Source organism: Hyla sarda, chromosome 12 (genome assembly GCF_029499605.1).
Source record: "Hyla sarda isolate aHylSar1 chromosome 12, aHylSar1.hap1, whole genome shotgun sequence".
NCBI classification, from domain to species: domain Eukaryota; kingdom Metazoa; phylum Chordata; class Amphibia; order Anura; family Hylidae; genus Hyla; species Hyla sarda.
Window position 1 is genome coordinate 24,969,856 of NC_079200.1, and position 23,187 is coordinate 24,993,042.

The 23,187-nt window shown below is 45.1% G+C and overlaps 1 protein-coding gene across 10 annotated transcripts in view; it reads left to right on the top strand.

Moving 5' to 3' along the window:
- Positions 1–22,160, top strand: part of LOC130296256 (transcription factor CP2-like protein 1) — a 247,943-nt gene extending 225,783 nt beyond the window's left edge. For 9 of the 10 annotated variants that reach the window (XM_056547638.1, XM_056547637.1, XM_056547644.1 and 6 more), the window contains 12 exons: positions 1,781–1,886; positions 2,988–3,094; positions 3,188–3,340; positions 4,073–4,183; positions 5,112–5,206; positions 5,354–5,408; positions 6,685–6,811; positions 10,394–10,484; positions 12,080–12,162; positions 14,440–14,585; positions 17,388–17,439; positions 21,886–22,160. In XM_056547638.1, the coding sequence (XP_056403613.1) occupies positions 1,781–1,886; positions 2,988–3,094; positions 3,188–3,340; positions 4,073–4,183; positions 5,112–5,206; positions 5,354–5,408; positions 6,685–6,811; positions 10,394–10,484; positions 12,080–12,162; positions 14,440–14,585; positions 17,388–17,439; positions 21,886–21,923 (1,164 nt within the window). In that variant the 3' untranslated portion in view covers positions 21,924–22,160. The remainder of the gene's footprint in view (positions 1–1,780; positions 1,887–2,987; positions 3,095–3,187; positions 3,341–4,072; positions 4,184–5,111; positions 5,207–5,353; positions 5,409–6,684; positions 6,812–10,393; positions 10,485–12,079; positions 12,163–14,439; positions 14,586–17,387; positions 17,440–21,885) is intronic. The other variant, XM_056547645.1, reaches the window with a different exon arrangement.
- Positions 22,161–23,187: the final 1,027 nt, after the last annotated feature.

Sequence of the window (23,187 nt, forward strand, 5' to 3'; positions counted from 1 at the left end):
GAACTGCACAGAGTAGAAGAGGTTTGCTATGGGGATTTGCTTCTACTCTGAACAGTTCCTGAGACAGGTGTCATCAGAGAGCACTTAGAAAATAACTCAACTTCAGTCAGCAGCTCATAAGTACTGAAAGGATTAAGATTTTTTAATAGAAGTCATTTACAAATCTCTTTAACTTTCTGAAGCCAGTTGAGGTATCTATTTACTTACATTATATTATATATATATATATATATATATATATATATATACACATACAGTGGTCCCTCAACATACGATGGTAATTCGTTCCAAACGACCCATCGTTTGTCGAATCCATCGTATGTTGAGGGATTCGTGCAATGTAAAGTATAGGAAGCTGTACTCACCTGTCCCCGTCGCTCCCGATGGTGATCCCGGGCCTCCGCTGGGCTCTCCTGGTCATCTCCGGTCCTCCGCTGTCTTCTCCGGTCCTCCGCTGTCTTCTCCGGTCCTCCGCTGTCTTCTCCGGTCCTCCGCTGTCTTCTCCGGTCCTCCGCTGTCTTCTCCGGTCCTCCGCTGTCTTCTCCGGTCCTCTGCTGTCTTCCGCAAGGCCTTACTGGGCCTGCGTAGCGATGTCATTACGCCGCTGCGTACGCCATTCCTATTGGATGACGTGCACAGCAGCGTATTGACGTCATCGGAGAGGGCCGAGAAGACACCGGAAGACCGGCGCTGGACCCGGAGGGCACCCCGGAGCATCGTGGAGGGGTAAGTAATACTTACCGCACCACATGGGGAACATTAAGTTGCTATCCGGCAGCAGCTTAAGCATTTTGCGCTGCCAGATAGCACTTAATGCGATGGCCCCGACATAAAAAAGCATTGTATGTCGATTTGATCATATGTCGGGGCCATCGTAGGTCGGGGGGTCACTGTGTGTGTGTGTATATATATGTGTATATATATATATATATATATATACACACATATATACATACATATATACACACACACACATATATGTTCTTTTCTGTCTAAGTGCTCTCTGATGACACGTGTCTCGGGAAACACCCAGTTTAGAAGAGGTTTGCTATGGGAATTTGCTTCTAAACTGGGCGTTTCCCGAGACACATCATCAGAGAGCACTTAGACAGAAAAGAACAACTCAACTTCAGAAGCTCATAAGTACTGAAAGGATTAAGATTTTTTAATAGAAGTAATTTACAAATCTGTTTAACTTTCTGGAGCCAGCAGCGGGACCCTTGTGATCATACATGTTATCCCCTATCCTTTGGATAGGGGATAAGATGTATAAAGCCAGAATACCCCTTTAACTATTTTTTTTTCTTTTTCATCTACAAGGCAAGTGGGCTTTTTTTTTTTTTTTTTCATATGCAGTACCAATTGTACTTGGTAATGACACCCTTTAGCTTTTCATAAAATATACAGTAATTCAGAAAAAAATTATTGACATTGAATGAAAAAAATAATTGCTAATTTGGGGGAGTGTACATTAGGGAAGATTTATCAAAACTTGTACAGAGGAAAACTTCCCCAGTTGCTCGTAGCAACCAATCAGATTGCTTCTTTTAATTTTTCTAAGGCCTTTTTTTTTTTTAAATGAAAGAAGCGATCTGATTGGTTGCTACGGACAACTGGCCAACTTTTCCTTTTACACAGGTTTTGATAAAATAAAAAAATGAGATGTGGACCATAATAGGATGTAATAGGTTTAGGTAACATTACATCTTTATGGCATTGGTCACCATAAAGGAATGCGTAACCAGCCATTATGTCACCTAACATCTTATCTCCTCCGCAGAGTATCGTTCGCGTTGCTTTCCATGACCGGCGCCTGCAATATAGTGAAAGACAGCAACTGGAGAGCTGGCAGCTCAGTCACCCAGGGGACAGAATACTGGACTTAGGTACAATGGGCTTCATATGACCATTCATTCTTTTCAGGCTTTTCTGAGACCATATGATCGCAGGAGGGGGATGGCTGTAATGCGTCCATATTGCAACCATAATATTCAGCTACCGAGTAATCCCATTGGGTCCCAAAAAGGTCTATGGAGGTGGTAAATCTTGTAAGGTGCGGTTGCACTAAACCGATTTGGACCATAGTTGTTAGAAAACCTAGGGTAGCTGGGATCATCAAGGTTCTTCGATATAAAAGAAGGCAGGGGTTGTCTCGGAGAGGATACCCACAGAAAAAGTGAAGGTCAGTCATATATTCCTGCAACTGTTCTAGTATAGGAAATATCTGTGAGGAAGGGAGAAAAAAACAGGGAGACCAGAGGGGGGCGCCTCGTGCGATGCCGTTGAGATAATACAAGTGAGAGATGGAGACGTAGCGGGGCCTTTAGGACCCCTAGGTAGTGGCTGCTCACCTTATGGCAAGTCAAAACCAATGGGGGGTTAGAGAAGAAGGCAGGAACCGCTGCTGAGCCTCAGGTTGCAGGAGAGGTAGAACCTTTTCCTGGGAGAAGACCATTAATGGAGTAGCAAAATAACCCTTTGATGGCGCTGCCGGTTCCAATGATGGTAAACTGTAGCCAGAGATGTAGGTAGTACAAAACACTGGACAGTTTATTTAGGAACATAAAAAAACAATAAAATAGAAGGATTACGCGTTTCGGGGGAATCTCCCCCTTCATCATATCACTATAGGAAATAGACAGGTATGGCTTCGAGGGAGGACCCGGCTCAAACGGCCGTGGTCGGTAAGCGCCATTTGAGTCGGGTCCCTCCTCGAAGCCATCCCTGTATATTGCATGTACCAGTGACCAAAGTGCAGCAGACGACCTACCATTTGTATTCTATCATCATTGTTGTGTATGAAGCTACACAACCACCCAGGGTGAGCAGTCCATTTTTTTTATTATTTTTTTTTAACCTCACACTGAGGCTCAACAATATTACCCTATGGAGTGCTTGTTTTTCTACTTCTAGTATATGAAGACCATTTTTGACTGCATGTTTCATGTGGATGACTGCTGCTTCACGTCTTACATTCTTCTCTCCAGATGTGCCTTTGTCAGTGGGAGTGATTGACCCTCTGGTAAATCCAAGCACCTTGAACATCATTGAATTCCTATGGGATTCCAGTAAAAGAACATCTGTTTTTATACAGGTAAGAAGGAAGGAGATTGGGGTCTTTTACACGGACAATGTCTACTGCAGGGGTGATGGCGGGAGAGGGTAACATGATTCTCCTTCTCTTTAGGTTAACTGTATCAGCACAGAATTCACACAAAGAAAGAACGGGGGAGAGAAGGGGGCCCCCTTCCGAATACAGGTGGACACGTACAAGGCCGACTCCCAGGGTGACTTTACGGAGCATCTGTACTCCTGTAGCTGTCAAGTCAAAGTGTTCAAGGTACCCAGACTGGGCCTTCAAACTAAGGCTCTCCAGCTTATTTAAAGGGGTTCTCCACCATAAGATGATTTTAGTAGGTACCTGGCAGACAGTAATGGACATGCTTAGGAAGGATCTGCGCTTGTCTTGTGGCTAAATGGCTATGTTGTGAGATTACCATAACACTGTGGCTAGCTTTTTGTGAACTGGTATTTCCTGTTTGACTTTTCTTTTTACTACAAATCCCACAATTCCATTTTCCTCCCTCCCACACATCAGCCACCCCACCCATTGAAACATAAATGAGCTGCATCCATTCAAAAGACATGGTTTTCAATCAGGGTGCCTACAGCTGTTGTATTACTTGCAGATTAATCTCTCTCCCACCAAGCGATCACTCCACCCATTGAAGCAGATAGGCTCCCTGTCATCAGCTGACTAGTGATGTCAGGTCTCGGCTGCATTGCAACCTGGGAAAAATCTGAGACAACAGTCATTTTGTATGCTGTTAAAAATAAATATTGGGGTGAAAATCACATAAGAATTGTGAGAAAACCGTCACACACAGGTACAGACACTATATTATGAACTACACTAACTTTACAGCCTCTGTAGCATGGCCAAATTAAAAAAACAAAATCCTGGAATACTCCTTTAAAACTTCACCTCCCAGGCACAGACTGTCAGGGCATGCTGGGAGTAGTGGTTTTCCCTTATGCAGATTTCCTATAGCTGTCTTGCATCTTTTCTCAGCCCAAAGGAGCAGACCGGAAGCAGAAAACAGATCGGGAGAAGGTGGAGAAACGCTCAGCACTAGAACGTGAGAAGTACCAGCCGCCTTGTGAAACCACCATTCTGACTGAGGTATACATACTGTACTATGGAGTATAGTCACTTTATTTTGAGGTAACACTTTTTAAAAAAAGTTTTTTTCATAAAATCAATAACCTTACAGTGTGACGCTACTGGGAGAATGTGGCCATTCAGATCAATGCCAATCACGTAATACAAGCACAGCCAAAGGGCTCCAGATTGGGACCCACTTGTGGACAGCAGATTCCCATCCGGCTTATCCAGTGGGGTCCTACATGAGGGGGGTAGGCCCCCCATAGGATTTCCATATGAGGCATCATAAGTCAACAGTGTCTTCTATTGATTGGCATAAAACAGAACTAAGAGTAGACCCAGTATGTTTGGTGCAGATTTTTGGCTTAGTGAGTAGGTTAAGATTAAGAATTTTTTCTTATATTGGTTCAGAGGTAGGGTCACACGCAAGGCTCAAGTCCTGCAGGAACGTATGGGAACGGAGTTCCTGCACTTTTTCCACAGCAGGAACACTGTTTCCATTAGCAGGAGTCCTGCAGGACCAGCCCCTGAGTGGAAATCTTGAGTGAGTTCCCATACTTTTTTCCCCCAGGACTTGACCCATGGTCACACGTGACTAATTTTGCTGCATATTTTTCTACCCATTGATGTCAATAGGTAGCAAAATACGCAGCCGATTTCGCTACCCATAGACTTCAATGGGCAGGAAAATACGCAGCAGCAAAATTTGGCACATGTGACCCTACCCTAAAGGGAACCACGAGTCCTCAGGGAGATCCCCTCCAGCTCTACTCCTCCCCACCAGGCTTGATTGACAGATCTCACCCTATGCCCCAACATTAAGTGATCGATCAATCAATGGGGGCGGAGCGGGAAGAAGCTGTCATGGACCATACCAATGACTCTAAAGGGAATCCTGACCCTATTGTCCTGACCTAATCCTATGACATGAACTTTATTTTCGCAGTGTATACCTTGGCCAGAGATTGAAACTCCCAGAAGCCCCTCCAGCACCCCTGGCCTCTGCTCACCACGTAACTTTAAGGTGCCCACCCCTGACAGGTAAATACAGGGCTACCTTGATGATGCAAAATCTTTCTCCTTTGTTTCTGACTTGACACTTTACTTGAGTCTTTTGTCCTTACAGCTATTTATTCCTATTTTCCCTATATGAGAATTGCGTGTTAATTCCTATGTTCTCTCCAAAAGGATCTGCGCATCCCCCGTGTGTGCCTCAGACAGCTCTACAGAGTGTACAAGAGAGGTGAGATAGTGGGGAGTGTCAGAATTGTTGTATGAGATCACCAAGAAAAAACAAGTCCTCCCACCAAGAAACAGTGCCACTCTTTCCTGCAGGCTGTGTCTGGTATTGCAGCTCAGCCCAATATAGGTAGAAGGGGCTGAGCTGCAATTCCAAAAACAGCCTATAGGCAAAGGTGGCGCTGTTTCTTACAAAAAAACATTTTTTTCTAATCTTACACAACCCTTTTAAATGTATATAATTAATTATATTTAGGTTTTCTACACTTATTCCAGAAGAAAAAAAAATGTCGACTTTAGGCCATGTTCACACGTCCGCAAAAATATGCCCGGAAAACACATTTCACACATTTGAATGTTCCGGAAAGGTGCTCGGAAATCCACAAAAAAAGAATAGACCTATCTATTTCCGCGATAGAAACTCCACCACGTGCACAGTGCAGCAGAATCCCATTTTGAAATCAATGGGACTCTGCTGCAGCGGAATTTCCGAGTGGAATATTCCTGCAGAATTTCAGAGTGGAAATTCTGCCATGTGAACATGGCCTTACAGTGACCCAGTATTTTAAAGGAATACTACGCTGGAATTTTTTTTTTTTTTTTATCACCTAGTGCCAGAAAGTTAGACGTAATTTACAAATCTGTTTATTTAAAAAAAATCCTTAATCCTTCCAGTACTTATCAGCTGCTGTATGCTCCACAGGAAGTTCTCTTCTTTTTGAATTTATTTTCTGTCGGACCACAGTGCTCTCTGCTGACACCTCTGTCCAGAGCAGGAGCAAATCCCCCATAGCAAACCTATCCTGCTCTGGACAGTTCCTGACACGGACAGAGGTGGCAGCAGAGAGCACTGTGGTTAGGCTGAAAAGAAATTCAAAAAGAAAAGAACTTCCTGTAGAGAATACAGCAGCTGATAAGTACTGGAGGGAATAACATTTTTAAATAGAAGTAATTTACAAATCTGTTTAACTTTCTGGCATTAATTGATTTAAAAAAAAAAAAAAAATATATATATATATATATATATATATATATATATATATATATATTTTCCGGCTGAGTACCCCTTTAACGTGGGTGGACATACAAAGCCATTAACCTCTGTTATAAGGCAGTGTACCCCAACCTATGGCTCTCCAGCTGTTGCAAAACTACAACTCCCAGCATGCCCTGACAGCCAAAGGCTGTCAGGGCATTCTGGGAGTTGTAGTTTTGCAACAGCAGGAGGGACCCTCTCCTAAGATGGTTTTTTTTTTACTTTTCTTTATCATCACCAATAGTGTTTCTTATGGGCAATCTTCCGGTTCCCGCAGGGTCTCAGTCCTTCCGCCTCCATCAGTGAAACTCAGCAATGGCTGCTGCGAAATCGATTCTCTAATTACTGCCGAATATTTTCCAATTTCACAGGTAAGAAGGCTGAGAATTGTCTCTTCTTATAGATTAGTAAATAAGGGAATTGCATACTGTATGTACAGTCACATACATTAAAGGGGTACTCCACTGGAAAATATTTTCTTTTAAATCAACTGGTGCCGGAAAGTTAAACAGATTTGTAAATTACTTCTATTAAAAAAGTCCCAATCCTTCCAGGACTTATCAGCTGCTGTATACTCCAGAGGAAGTTCTTTTCTTATTGAATTTCCTTTCTGTCTGACCACAGTGCTCTCTGCTGACACCTCTGTCCATGTCAGGAACTGTCCAGAGCTGAAGCAAATCCCCATAGAAAACCTATCCTGGCACCAGTTGATTTAAAAGAAAACGTTTTCCAGTGGAGTACCCCTTTAAGTCAGGATCCCTTTAGCACACCATTTTTTTCAATAGATCTAGTGCAGATGGGTAAAGAAACATCATTTCATCATTGCTAAATTGGATTTACTCTATGGCAGTACATGGTTGTAGAGCAGGCGGCGCAGTGATAGGGTTACAACCTCAATTCCACAGGAAGAGACCACGTGCCCTCGTGTGTGTGCACAGAGGAAAAGTGTCCCCGCCGCTCTTTACATACTCTAGGGTAGACCATCTCTGTAAGGCCATGTTCAGACGGTGGAATTTCCGCACAATTTTCGGTCCGCAAAGGTTGTTGAACGGAATTGCGCTAGAATTTCAGCAGAATTCTTCTGGAATTTAAAGCCCTGCTGACTTTCAATTTGCATAATTCCATGGCGGAATCCAATTGAAAACACGGGACTGGTGCAAGGATTATTGCCACCCTAGGCTAAAGCTATATTTGCCACCCATTGGCTCCGCCTTTTGACACACCCCACCTTACTACTGGGGTGACATGAATGTAACAAACCTCCTCCTCATGTAATCTCCTTACTACTGGGGTGACATGAATGTAACAAACCTCCTCCTCATGTAATCTCCTTACTACTGGGGTGACACACTGTAACAAGCCTCCTCCTCATGTAATCTCCTTACTACTGGGGTGACACACTGTAACAAACCTCCTCCTCATGTAATCTCCTTACTACTGGGGTGACACGAATGTAACAAACCTCCTCCTCATGTAATCTCCTTACTACTGGTGTGACACACTGTAACAAGCCTCCTCCTCATGTAATCTCCTTACTACTGGGGTGACACACTGTAACATACCTCCTCCTCATGTAATCTCCTTATTACTAGGGTGACACACTGTAACAAACCTCCTCCTCATGTAATCTCCTTACTACTGGGGTGACACACTGTAACAAGCCTCCTCCTCATGTAATCTCCTTACTACTGGGGTGACACACTGTAACAAGCCTCCTCCTCATGTAATCTCCTTACTACTGGGGTGACACACTGTAACATACCTCCTCCTCATGTAATCTCCTTACTACTGGGGTGACACACTGTAACAAACCTCCTCCTCATGTAATCTCCTTACTACTGGGGTGACACACTGTAACAAACCTCCTCCTCATGTAATCTCCTTACTACTGGGGTGACACACTGTAACATACCTCCTCCTCATGTAATCTCCTTACTACTGGGGTGACACACTGTAACAAACCCCCTCCTCATGTAATCTCCTTACTACTGGGGTGACACACTGTAACATACCTCCTCCTCATGTAATCTCCTTACTACTGGGGTGACACACTGTAACATACCTCCTCCTCATGTGATCTCCTTACTACTGGGGTGACATGAATGTAACAAACCTCCTCCTCATGTAATCTCCTTACTACTGGAGTGACACACTGTAACAAACCTCCTCCTGATGTAATCTCCTTACTACTGGGGTGACACACTGTAACATACCTCCTCCTCATGTGATCTCCTTACTACTGGGGTGACACACTGTAACAAACCCCCTCCTCATGTAATCTCCTTACTACTGGGGTGACACACTGTAACAAACCCCCTCCTCATGTAATCTCCTTACTACTGGGGTGACACTGCAACAAACCTCCTCCTCATGTAATCACCTTACTACTGGGGTGACACACTGTAACAAACCTCCTCCTCACGCAACGGTGGTTCTGTCTGGGTGGGTGCTTCAGATGTTGGCTGGTAACTAATCTTCTTGCAGCAGGCAGAGCTGCACCCCCCAATCGAGAGGGCGCTCTAGGCAGCTGCCTATTTTGCCTATAGGCAGATCCTGCTCTGGTGATGCAGAATGGGAAATTGCCGCCGTGGAACTTCTGCTGTGTGAACGGGACAGAGGATTCCCATTAAAGTCTATGGGCAGCAAATTTCAGCGGAATGTCCGGCAGAATTCCACATGGAAATTCAGTCATCTGAACATGGCCCAATGCTGCACAGTATTGGCACGGCATCTGCTATATGGATTTTGGTGCAGAGATTCATTTAGGGGTTTTTTTTTTTTTTTTTATAAACATTTTGGGCTCGTTTTCATTAATTGCTTATATATCTAGCCAATATGCCAAAAAGGGATGCTGATGTATCCATGTTTGGACAAGCACAAGCTCTATCAATTTAATTAGCCCTGATTGTAGTCAGCTAGTCCCTAAATTTCAACAACAACAAAAAAGTCCAGAGGTGGCAGCAGAGAGCACCATGTTGAGAGACTACACAACTTCCTTCAGGGCATACAGCAGTTAAAGGGGTACTCCGGTGAAAACCTTTTTTCTTTTAAATCAACTGGTGCCAGAAAGTTAAACATATTTGTAAATTACTTCTATTAAAAAAAAATCTTAATCCTTCCAGTACTTATTAGCTGCTGAATGCTACAGAGGAAATTCCTTTCTTTTTGGAACACTGATGACACAGTGCTCTCTGCTGACATCTCTGTCCATTTTAGCAACCGTGCATAGCAGATGTATGCTAAGGGCAGGATGGTGGCTCAGTGGTTAGCACAGCTGCCTTGCAGTGCAGGGGACTTGGGTTCAAATCCCACTAAGGAAAACAATAAATAAAGAGTTACTATTATAATTACATCAGCAAAGAGCACTATGCTCGTGATGTCATCAGATAGAATTCCAAAAAGAAAAGAATTTCCTCTGTAGTATTCAGCAGCTAATAAGTACAGGAAGGATTAAGATTTTTTAATAGAAGTAATTTACAAATCTGTTTAACTTTCTGGCACCAGTTGATTTAAAAGAAAAAATGTTTTCACCGGAGTACCCCTTTAAGTATTCAAATAGAAGTGATTTACAAATCTATATAACATTCTGGCACCATTTGATATGATTTGAAAAATGAGAAAAATATATATTTTTTTTAAGTTGCATATAATAAATGTGGCTTAACCTCACTACATTCATATATATATATATATATATATATATATATATATATATATATATATATATATTTTTTTTTTTTTTTTTTTTTTTTTATTTAACATTTGTAGAAATGTTTGTGGGTACAAATCACATGTCAAAAAAAGTGCATTGAAAAAAAAAATGAAAAAAAATGTAAATAAGTATGCAAATAATAAATTCCCTGCATAGATCTCCTGATAATACCGATAACTCTGCATCTAGTACTTGCACACAAGAACCCAATAACCAACTGCAGAATTGTTCCCTCCACCAGGGACAGACCTCCTAAAGTTGACCCGCAGGGATCTTACTCAAATCTGTGGCGTGGCGGATGGGATTCGACTGTCTCATGCTCTCACAGCACGGTGAGTACTCTTAGCATTGGCACAGATATCCTTAGAACAGTGTTTCTCAAGCAGGGTGCCTCCAGCTGCTGCAAAACTACAACTCCCAGCATGCCCGGACAGCCTTCGGCTGTCCGGCCATGCTGGGAGTTGTAGTTTTGCAGCAGCTGGAGGCACCCTGCTTGGGGAACAATGTCCTGGAACAAGGGATATTTTCAAAAGCCAATGATGGAAGGTGAAAATCAGATGTGTATTAGTGGTCTCCAAAGTACCGACCTCCAGCTGTTGCAAAATTGCAGTTTTATGACACATGGAAGGTAAGGTTCAGATTATTTATACTATTGGTCTCCAAACGGTGGACCGCCATCATAAAGTATATATACCCCGAGTTTACGAAGAGCTAGTTTTATGGGCCAAGTAAGGCACAAACAGGGCCCAAGAGGTAACATCGCCATTTCAATAGATTCACACTGAGTGGTATGTGGGGATGTTAAAGGGGTAAGCTGGTGACATTTTTTTTTTTTTTTTTTTTTTAACTGGTGCCAGAAAGTTAAACAGATTTGTAAATTGCTTCTATTAAAAAAATCTTAATTCTTCCTGTACTTATTAGCTGCTGAATACTACAGTGGAAATTATTTTCCGTTTGAAACACAGAGCTCTCTGCTGACATCATGAGCACAGTGCTCTCTGCTGACATCTCTGTCCATTTTAGGAACTGTCCAGAGTAAAAGGAAATCCCCATAGCAAACATATGCTGTTCTGGACAGTTCCTAAAATGGACAGAGATGTCAGCAGAGAGCCCTGTGCTCATGATGTCAGCAGAGAGCTCTGTGTTTCAAACGGAAAATAATTTCCTCTGTAGTATTCAGCAGCTAATAAGTACAGGAAGGATTAAGATTTTTTTAATAGAAGTCATTTACAAATCTGTTTAACTTTCTGGCACCAGTTGATTTAAATAATAATAAAAAAAAAATTCACCGTAGTACCCATTTAAAGGGAATCTCATCTTTATATAATGCTCAGAGCTAAAATGTCCAAGTCGCAGTGCTGAGCTGTAGCATGCATGCCTCCTCCCTCCCCTACCCCTCTTTGCCTTGCCTGAATGATGTACTGGGAGCCCAGCAGTCAAGGCCAGGAGGGGTGAGGAAGCATGCCTCCAGCAGCTCACAAAGCATCTTTGACACTTGAGCCAGAGCATGATATCGAGCTGGCAAATTCCCCTTTGAAAGGGTTTATCAAAAGCTCTTCTCAGGACAGGCCATCAATATTATGCACCTCGAGCAACTGAATATAGAGGCCTCTGCTACAGATCTGTTCATACTTGCAATTGCCATACTACTTGTAGAGACGGTGAAGAGGCTGATCTGTGGGGGTGCCGGGAGCCTCCATGGAAAGGTTACCGATTATCAAATCCTTGATAACCCCTATAAATTATAGCTGCACTCTATCTCCTGCTCTGCACTCATCTACACTCAAAAATCAAAGGCTGTCCGGGCATGCTGGGAGTTGTATTTTTGCAACAGCTGGAGGCACACTGGCTAGAAAACAGTGATCTAAAATATAAAAAGCTGTATATAAATTGACATGAGAGGTTAACCCTGTATTCTCCTCTACAGGTCTGTGCGTCCTCGTCTGACATTGTACATTAGTACCGAGTCACCAGAAAAAAACAAAGACATCCCAGATGCCAATCTGTCAGGTGAGTGCAACACGACCTAAGGAGCGACCCGCATTCACGCCATACCTGGACCCTAGACCTATGACCTATGCCCGCCAGCCTTTACATAACCACAATAATCCCTTTCTGTGCGGCTCTTCCAGTGACCAATGTCACACTCCATGCACTTCCATAACGTCTTTGCCAGCAATTAAACCAGCAACAGATTATGATCTTGTAACCCAAATGCCAGGCCGGATTACTGCTCAACTTGGCAAGAGGACAATCGGAAGGGATCCAGTTACTGGGCACTTCTAGTCTTAGTGAGGGTCAAAGAGGATTACACAGAAGGTGAATTAGGGTTTATGTTTGACAACCTATTATATAGATGAGGGATATATAAGGATAGCGCCATAACCAGGTGGAGAATTCATGTGGCATCATGTACAAGGTATAAGAATGGTAGCGTTCCTTATCTTTAAGAGGAGTACTCTGGTGGGAAAACAATTTTTTTTTTCATATCAACTGGCTTCAGAAAGTTAAACAGATTTGTAAATTACTTCTAAAAAAAAAAAAAAAAAAAAAAAAAATGTATCCTTCCAGTACTTATCAGCTGCTGAAGTTGAGTTGTTCTTTTTCTGTCTGACAACAGTGCTCTCTGGTGACACCTCTGTCCATGTCAGGAACTGTCCAGAGCAGGACAGGTTTGCTAGGGGATTAGCTCCTACTCTGGACAGTTCCTAAAATGGACAGCGGTGTCAGCAGAGAGCACTGTGGTCAGACAGAAAGGAAATTCAAAACAAAAAGAACTTCCTGTGGAGCATTTAGCAGCTGATAAGTACTGGAAGAAGTAATTTCCAAATCTGTTCAACTTTCTGGCACCAGTTGATTTAATAAAAAAAAGTTTTCCAGTGGAGTACCCCTTTGAAGGGACCTGTTAGCAGTGGTCTCCAAACTGTGAACCTTGAGCTGTTACAAAACTACAATTCCCAGCATGCTAGGAGTTGTAGTATTAAAACAGCTGGATGTCCACAGTCCTGGACCTATACAAATTATTTTTTTTTTTTAAGGAGCCCGGGTGGTGTGTGTGCACGTGTAGGTATGTTTGTACACCCATCTCAAGTCTTTACTGTTGCGGTTCTCATGGTGCCAGGGTCACCATTACCTGGTCCCTGTCTTGGCACACAGAAAATAGCTCAGACAGTCATTATGTGCAGTATTGACCTACCTCAGTCAAAGGTCAGCTTAGTGGACACTTTCAGTATATTAAAAAGTACCTGTCCCCAAATAAACTATTCTAAACTAACTCAGGCTATGTTCCCTAACTACTAATAATACCCCTCCAGCCCTTAGTAAAAATGTCAGTGCTTTAAAAAGCTGTGTATCTTACCTTTATTCTCACAAAGTGAAATCTCCCAGCAGGAGAAAGTGGGCGTTTCCCAGCAGGTATGATGTCACTGAAGCCTGCTGGGGGACCACTTCTGCCCTCACATCATTGCAGTGCTGTGATGAATAGAAGACATCAAGCTCTGTGCAGAACCTTTCAGTCTGTGTATGGTTTCAGTGAGGCTCTTTGCAGCTGTCAATCAAGCTCAGTGCAGAGAAACACTTCCTGAGTTTGGTCTCCTGCCAATACAAGCAGGAGACCAAAATCTGAGATTTTAACAAGACTGAATGTGTTCTGGCCAAGAAGGGAGACCCCTGGTGGGCAGAAGTATACAGCAGAAAAACTAAAATATTTTTTTTCTTTTTTAATGGAAGCCAATTACAAAAGTTATTTGGCCTAAGGAATCAAAAACTAAATATTAAAATTCATGTTTAATGACCGTGCCCATTTAAGTTGCGGTTCAGTTATCCATCCTATAGCCATTCTAATGTTAGACAATGTGATGGATATTAAATATGGAGGATACTCACTGCAGCCCTCCCACCTTTTGGTACCATGCAGCGCCGAGCCATTCTAATAAATGTGCCAATGCTCTCTTCATTACAAAAGGGCACGCTGAAATGACACCATGGAGCTCTGTTGTTATCTATACAAATGTCTGCTTCCTTTTTAAAAGATTGCAGACAATAAAGGTAATGTAAAAGTCAACACCCATTTCCCCATGGCCTTAGTGTTACCTTAGAAAAGGAAAATAATACAAAAACTATGAGAGAACAGGTTTGGGTGGTTCTTTAGCCACTAGAGTGCTACCCAAGGCCTGGAGCCAACACCAACTATGTTATCAGGTTTCATGTACTGTCGTGGCTAGGTGAGAGAGATATATATATATTGTACAGCAGAAGACTTTATGGGATCCATGTTTTCTTTATCAGTTCTGTATCAGGAGATCTACTTGGAGGATGTGACTGCAGCTGAACTAACCAATAAACTGGCAGAACTATTCAGCGTCCCTGCAAACCACATCCTACAGGTCTCTAGGACCGGACCCCATGGGATCCACATCCTGCTGAGCGACTTGGTAAGTATGTATCCTGAAAAGTTGGTTTCGGGAAGGAAGTTATCAGGGATTTATAGATTCTGTTCAGAAAGATAGGAGCCGGCAGCTGCGGCCATGCCTCCTTGTGACGTCACACCGCGCACCCTTCATTCATGTCTATGGGAGGGGGCATGACGGTAGTCACGCCCCCTCCCATAGACATGAATGGAGAGGCGTGGTGTCACGAGGAGGCATGGCCATGACGTCACGGCCGCCCGCTCCAAGCGTTTTGAACAGGATGTATAGAACGCCTGGGCACAGGAGTACCCCTTTAAGTTTACAGGGGTTGTCCATAAATAGAAAAAACAGAGCTACTTCATCCCTAGGGTTGTGTCTGGTATTACAACTTGGCTCCATTCACTTCAATAGAACTGAGCAGTAATACCACCCCCAAGCCAAAGACTGGTGTGGTGCTTTTTACTTTTTAAAGAAATCCCAATTTTCTATTCCTGGACAACCCCTTTAAGCAGCTCACAAAAACCTAGATGTTGTTTTATGTTGTTTTTTTTAGGTGAGCATTATTATAAAATGTCTGTCTACCTTTTGGTGAGAAGGGTTGTTTATTGGTTGAATATTATGGGTTTGCTGGTCTCCTAAAGAGGCATTCCAAAGCTTCTGCAGACTCCTTGATCCCTCTCCTTTCCCTGCATGATTGACATGATTACCATAATTGTATTTAAAACTTTTTTTTTTCCCTGTATTTAATAAAAGGAAAATTTTGGATTCAGTAGCTATTGCTCCTTTTTCTTTGTATTATATACGATTGACACTCAGCAGGAAGCCAAGCCCTGTTTTCAAAATCTTGTTCCTGCACTTAGCATACAAATTGTGCTCAGGTGTGATATTTGGAAACAACAGGCCTCGGCTTCCAGCTGTCTTGTCATTTGAGAAGGGACGGGGATGGAAGCAGAGCAAGGAAAAGGTCTGGCCCTCAGTACTTCAGGGGCCTGGGAACGCCTCTTTGACACTGGCACCAGAGAGTAAAAGCATTTTATTACAATATGGAAGCAGATCTATCTATATGGAATATGCAAAGCCGCTCATCACACCCCCCCCCCCCCCCCCCTCACAGATCGCATTCCCTAAATTCAGTTTCTGAGTAACTGGAGCTAAAAGCTGATGTTTAGGGAACTCTACCTGTGAAGGTGATGAGTGGGCTGCTTTGCATATTCCTTTTCCCAGAGCATGACCCCCCCTCCCTTTAGTGACTGGGCCGGAAGGCCCCAAACACCTCCATAACCACCACTGCCTTGCTAAAGAAGCTGAGGGTAAGGCTATGTTTACACAGGTAATGTCTGCGTCATCCAGGCAGAACATGCTGGCGCTAGCACTGCTCGGAAATGCGCCATCTCATAGACGGCAATGCATTTTGTCCGCAGAAAGAATAGACATGTAATTTAAATTTACGTGCCAGATATTTCAGGCACTGAAATTCTGCTATGTGAAGAGTGCAGCGGAATCCTATTGAAATGCTAAAGCGGAATCTCTGGGCGGAAATTCCATTGTGTGAACATAGCCTAAAAGTGTGAGAGAATGGCTAAGCATGTCTCCAGACCTAAACCCTACTGAGCATCTGTGGAGCATCCTGAAACAGAAGACGACTCCAGCAGAAACCTGTAAAGATCCGGTGAAATCCATACCCAAGAGGCTTTGGGCAGTGCTGAGAAATAATAGGGACCACACACAATATTGACACTTTGGGCCCAATTTGAACATTTCCACTTTCGTTCCCAAGGTTTAGACATTTAGGGTATGTTCACACTACAGAGTGTGAAAGGAATCTCCGCTCGCAGAATTCCGCGAGTGGAGATTCAGCCTGGCAGCCAACGGCGGCGGTAGGACCGCGCGGCACTGCGGTGTCACCATTGACGGCTATGCAGTACTCGCAGACTTCCGCGCAAAGAGTGAACATGTTCTTTCTTTGCGCGGAACAATTTCAGCGGCAGAATTGTCCGCCGCTGAAATTCCGCAGTGTGAACGGGTCTCGCGGAAACCCATTCACACTAATGGTAAGTTCACACCGTGGAATTCCGTAGTGTGAACATACCCTAAGGGGGTACTCTGGTGGAAAACTTTCTTTTTAAATCAACTGGCGCCAGAAAGTCAAAACAGATTTGTAAATTACTTCTATTAAAAAATCTTAATCCTTCCAGTACTTATTAGCTGCTGAATACTGCAGAGAAAATTTTTTTCTTTTTGGAACACAGAGCTCTCTGCTGACATCACGAGCACAGTGCTCTCTGCTGACATCTCTGTCCATTTTAAGAACTGTCCAGAGTGGGAGAAAATCCCCACAGCAAACATATGCTGCTCTGGACAGTTCCTAAAATGGACAGAGATGTCAGCAGAGAGCACTGTGCGCGTGATGTCAGCAGAGAGCTCTGTGTTCCAAAAAGAAAACCATTTTCTCTGCTGACACCTCTGTCCATGTCAGGAACTGTCCAGAGCAGGAGAGGTTTGCTATGGTGATTTGCTCCTACTCTGGACAGTTTCTGACACGTACAGAGGTGTCAGCAGAGAGCACTGTGGTCAGACTGGAAAGAACCCCCCCCCCCCCACTGGAGTACCCCTTTAAGAAAGGTTTAAATTTAGCTGCATCGTGTAGGTGTGGCTGGTGAATTACTGTTCTTCATAGTTAAATACCAGATTGCATATAAAATCTCAGAAAAGACAAGCTTATGGTCAGTCTTCTATAATATTTTTGGGGTCTTAGTCACAGTACACTAGTTGTCCTCAACTTCTAACCTGGTTCTATTCCCCCCCCCCCCCCCCCCCCCCCCCCAGATGGTGAGAAATATGCTAGATGAATCCTGCTTTACAGCTACACTGCAAAAATGTGAGTATAATCTCTATATTATCTTTTCTGGGTTTACACCGCACTATTGCTGCACTTCATAAGGATGCCGATGTACACACGAGAGCACTGCAGAGGGTCCAATCACTATAAAGATTACCTGTCATCAAACCATATTTTCTAAACTAACTCCCATTATATTCCCTAACTACTCCTTACATCCCTCCTACTTTTTACATTTTTTTTCAAGCTTTAAAAAGCTGTGTATCATACCTTTTCCCCTTGCTCACATTGTGTGAGCTCCCAGCAAGAGAAAGTGGGCGTTTCCCAGCAGCTGTGACATCACTGAAGCCTGCGAGAGCTGTGCCTCTCCATGCCCCGCATGCACTTCCTGAGTTTGGTCTCCTGCCAGGCCGGGAGGAGACCAAACTAACTGTATGACTTGCGCAGGAAACAGAACAGAGCCACCTAGTGGCCGTTTTTTTCAACCACAAAGACTTATCAGCAAGTAAATAGCAAAGTGTCTTATAATTACATAAAGAACAATATATTAAAAGTTTAGTTTGGTGACAGGTACTCTTTAACCCCTTCCCGACCCATGACATACATATGTTTTCTGGCAGAAGATGACAATTTAAAAGTAAATCTGGCAGAGTTTCTCAAGCAGGGTGCCTCCAGCTGTTGCAAAACTATGACTCCTAAGGCTGTCCCGGGCATGCCGAAGGTGTTAGTTTTGCAACAGCTTGAAGCACCCGGGTGTTGGCCTATAATGAGGGTAGGCCGCCAATATCAGATCTGTGGGGATCCATACATTTTTAAAAGTTGGATAACCCTTTGAACTACTTATCTCCACATAGACGACAATGCATTTCTGAACAGATTTTTCGTCGGGTCAGCTGTGTCAGAAGTGCATTGCCGTCTATGGGGACAGCAATGAAGTCCCAGCGCTACTTGTGCCACCTGCAGGATCTCAAGCAGTAATTCCAGCTGGAGATTTCGCAGTGTGAACCCAGCCTTAGTATAAGACAAAACCTGTGATAAGACACTTCTAGGGCTACAAATTAACATTAAAAGTCTCAATACCCTTTTGCTGTAGTATAATTAAAGGGGTTGTCCAGAATAAGACAGATGATTACCTTAAAGAGTACCTGTCACCAAATAAACTGTTGCAAGTTAACTCGGGCTATGTTTCCTAACACCCCTCCAGCCCTTTAAAAAGCTGTGTATCTTACCTTTCTTCTAACTCACATAGTGCAATCTCCCAGCTGGAGAAAGTGGGCGTTTCCCAGCAGGCCTGACTGAAGCCTGCCGAGGGACCACTTCCGCCCTCACATGGTTGCAGTGCTGTAATGAATAGAAGACCTCAATCTCTGTGCATGTTTCAGTCTGTGTTGCTATCAGTGAGGCTCTCCTGCAGCTTTCAGTCTGTGCAGCTTTCACTTTCTGTGCAGCTGTCAATCAAGCTCAGTGCAGAGAAGCACTTCACTCCTACCAGGCGGGTGCATTGCCGTGGAATGAGATTTGCCATAGAATGAGATGGTCCGCCTCCAACACATCCTATTGGCTCTCTCTTGTCACGTGACATATTTAAACGTCACGCATCGATGCGCACAGCAGTGTCAGTTTGGCTATCACAGGGAGAGGATCTCCTCACCCTGTGATAGCTGAAGCTGCACGGAGCTCTCATGGCCTCTGTGGCCCGACAGAAGTTCACACATGTACGCAGCTCATACGGCTGCCTCATATACATTTACTGTTGATCCACAGCGCTATCGGGATCCCGATGCCCAATGGCGCTGTCATCAGTGTGCGTCCCCGCGAGCGCCCCATGCCCGCAGCTGTACTCCCCGTCCTCCGCCCCCCGCAGCTCTACTCCCCGTCCCGTTAACGCTCAGGGAGCGGGGAACAAAGTAGAGCATCGGGCGCAGGTTAAGTTATTCGCGTAGTGCTGCGCATGCTCAGTACTACTTTACCTGCGCCCGATGCTCTACTTTCTGTTCCCCGCTCCCTGAGCGTTAAAGGGATGGGGAGTAGAGCTGCGGGGGACGGGGAGTACAGCTGCGGGCATGGGGCGCTCGCGGGGACGCACACTGATGACAGCGCCATCGGGCGTAGGAATCCCCATAGCGCTGTGGATCGCTCCCTGAGCATTCACAGGGGACGGGGAGTAGAGCTGCGTAGGACGGGGAGTACAGCTGCGGGGGACGGGGAGTAGAGCTGCGGGGGACGGGGAGTAGAGCTGCGGGGGACGGGGAGTAGAGCTGCGGGGGACGGGGAGTAGAGATGCGGGGGACGGGGAGTAGAGATGCGGGGGACGGGGAGTAGAGCTGCGGGGGGACGGGGAGTAGAGCTGCGGGGGACGGGGAGTAGAGCTGCGGGGGACGGGAAGTAGAGCTGCGGGGGACGGGGAGTAGAGCTGCGGGGGACGGGGAGTAGAGCTGCGGGGGGACGGGGAGTAGAGCTGCGGGGGACGGGGAGTAGAGCTGCGGGGGACGGGGGAGTAGAGCTGCGGGGGACGGGGAGTAGAGCTGCGGGGGACGGGGAGTAGAGATGCGGGGGACGGGGAGTAGAGATGCGGGGGACGGGGAGTAGAGATGCGGGGGGACGGGGAGTAGAGATGCGGGGAACGTGGAGTAGAGATGCGGGGAACGTGGAGTAGAGCTGCGGGGGACGGGGAGTAGAGCTGCGGGGGACGGGGAGTAGAGCTGCGGGGGACGGGGAGTAGAGCTGCGGGGGACGGGGTGTAGAGCTGCGGGCGTGGGGATTCTGATGACAGCGCTGTGGATCAACAGTAAATGTATATGAGGCAGCCGTATGAGCTGCGTACATGTGTGAACTCCTGTCGGGCCACAGAGGCCATGAGAGCTCCGTGCAGCTTCAGCTATCACAGGGTGAGGAGATCCTCTCCCTGTGATAGCCAAACTGACACTGCTGTGCGCATCGATGCGTGACGTTTAAATATGTCACGTGACAAGAGAGAGCCAATAGGATGTGATGGAGGCGGACCATCTCATTCTATGGCAAATCTCATTCCACGGCAATGCACCGGGAGGAGACCAAACTCACTGTATTAATTTAAAAGCAAGTGAATGGGAAATGTCTGCTAATTACACAAGGAACACTATTTTAAAAGTTTTATTTGGCGACAGGTACTCTTTAAACAGCACGACCCCTGACCTCAGGTTGTGTGTGGTAGGGCAGCTCAGTTCCATTGAAGTGAATGGAGTAAAGTTGTAATGCCACACACAACCTGAGTACAGGAGTGGTGCTGTTTTTCTATTGCTGGACAACCCCTTTAAATGGTTGATCCGTCTCCTTACTCTCTTTTCCAGCTCCTCTGGCCCATTTGCAGTGGTTGGGAAAGCTGAAAAGCTTTTGACCAAGTAAGGAGATGGGACAAAACCAACTGGTGTTCGAAGAATGACATAATGATGAGATTGGACCGACATACAGTTCTGCTTAAAGGGGTTATCCAGTTAAAACTGTTTTTAAACCTATGTGCCCAGGCTTGTAAATAAAATTTCAAAAAGCTTATATGTACCTCCCGCGCTTCCCACCGGGCTTCCGTGTCAGGTGGTCCAGTCTGTGGCCGCTGACACTCTGCAGATCGTAGTATCTACAGCTGACATAGCACATATTGCCGCTCAGCCAATCACTGGCCGCATCGGTGTCCCGCCTCAGTCAGTGATTGACTAAGGGGCACGGTGCTTTTCATAGCATCTGCAGCTGGCGTAGCCGTGTCAGTGGCCACAAATGGGACCACCTGACACCAGAGCCTGGTGGGGAGCAAGCCTGGGTACATAGGTTAATTAAAGGGATACCCCGCCCCTAGACATCTTATCCCCTATGGCTGGGGACACCCATGATCTCCCTGCTGCCCCTGGCGTTCCTTTAGAGCATTGGGTGCAGTGCCGGAGGCCCGTGAAGTCACAGCCATGCCCCCTCAATGCAATCTATGGGAGGGGGCGTGACAGCAGTCACGCCCCCTCCCATAGATAGCATTGAGGGGGCATGGCCATGATGTCACAAGCCTCCGCCCCCATCGCCAGTCATCCGGCACAGAGCGAAGTTCACTCTGTGCACCGGATGTCTGGGGTGCCGCAGCAGAGATCGCGGGAGTCCTCCGCGATCAGACATCTTAACCCCTATCCTTTAGATAGGGTATAAAATGTCTAGGGTGGAGTACCCCTTTAATCTGTCAACGTAAGGTTATAGCTTCTTACTACATGCAGATTTGGAGGGGTTATCTTGTTAAGTGGTTGCTGACTATGGCCAGGGTAAGGGGTTTGGAGGCTCCAACCCCTAAAAGTGAAGGTTGAAATTAGGAGCCCCCTTAAGAAATGTTTTTACTTCTTACCTTTTGAATGAATGGAGTTTCTGCAACTCTTGAGCCAACCTGTCTGTTCGTAGTCTTGTACCATTTGGTCACAACAGCCTATATGAGCATACCCTGACCCAACCACTGAGGGTTCTTCTTCTCTTTTCTAGTGTCAAACCTTGATGGCTACCATTGTATCCTTCGGTAATGAAGTTGCATCATCCAAGCTGACACAAGAGGCTATGAGTACCCTCAGATACTGCCAACCCTGCCAGCGGATGCCAGGAGACCAGCATGAGGAGGAACAATGCCAAGGAAACAATCACGGTCCTGTACTTAGAATCAGCCCCCTGAATACTGCGCTTCTACATCCGACAAGTAAATGTGGCAACCCATATAAGCATTAGCACTGGTCCTAACTAGAGATGAGCGAACTTACAGTAAATTTGATTCGTCACGAACTTCTCGGCTCGGCAGTTGATGACTTTTCCTGCGTAAATTAGTTCAGCCTTCAGGTGCTCCGGTGGGCTGGAAAAGGTGGATACATTCCTAGGAAAGAGTCTCCTAGGACTGTATCCACCTTTTCCAGCCCACCGGAGCACCGGAAAGCTGAACTAATTTATGCAGGAAAAGTCATCGACTGCCGAGCTGAGAAGTTCGTTACGAATCGAATTTACTGTAAGTTCACCCATCTCTAGTCCTAACAGACTGATGGCACCGCCCTGTGATGCCACAAAAGAAAAAAAAAAAAAAAAGTCTGGATCTTTTTTATATTATTGTATATAAATATTTTAATAAAAGTTTCTTATAAAAGTGTTTATATAAGTGTTTTCCTTTTTCCAAGTGGAATATTATAATAAAAGAGGAATCTGCTAGGTTATGACTTATGTAATACCCTCATCTAGGACAGTGTTTTTAAACCATGGCGCCTCCAGCTGTTGCAAAACTACAACTCCCAGTATGCCTGGACAGCCAAGTTGTAGTTTGGCAAAAGCTGAACGCTCAGACCCCGACTGATTAAAAGCTTATCACATCCCAGCACACTTTAAGAAGCTAATAAAACCCTTTATTAAAGCCTGAAAAGGAATCAATCAGCAGATTTTAGCATATATAACTCTTGGCAATGCTTTATATATGCTAAAATCATTATCCTGACCATCCCCGGAGAACGGATGGTGAAGATATTAAAGGGGAACTCCGCTGCTCAGCGTTTGGAACTGTTCCGAACGTTGGAGCCGGGAGCTTGTGACGTCAGCCCCGCCCCCCTCAATGCAAGTCTATGGGAGGGGCCAGCAGTTACATCCCCTCCCATAGACTTGCATTGAGGGGGGTGGGGCTATGACGTCACAAGCTACCGGCGCAGACTCCAGCCTTCGGAACAGTTTGTTCCAAACGCTGAGCAGCGGAGTTCCCCTTTAAGTTATAAAGTCCAGCCCGGCAAGCAGTCCTCTGGGCAGAGGGACTACTTGCCG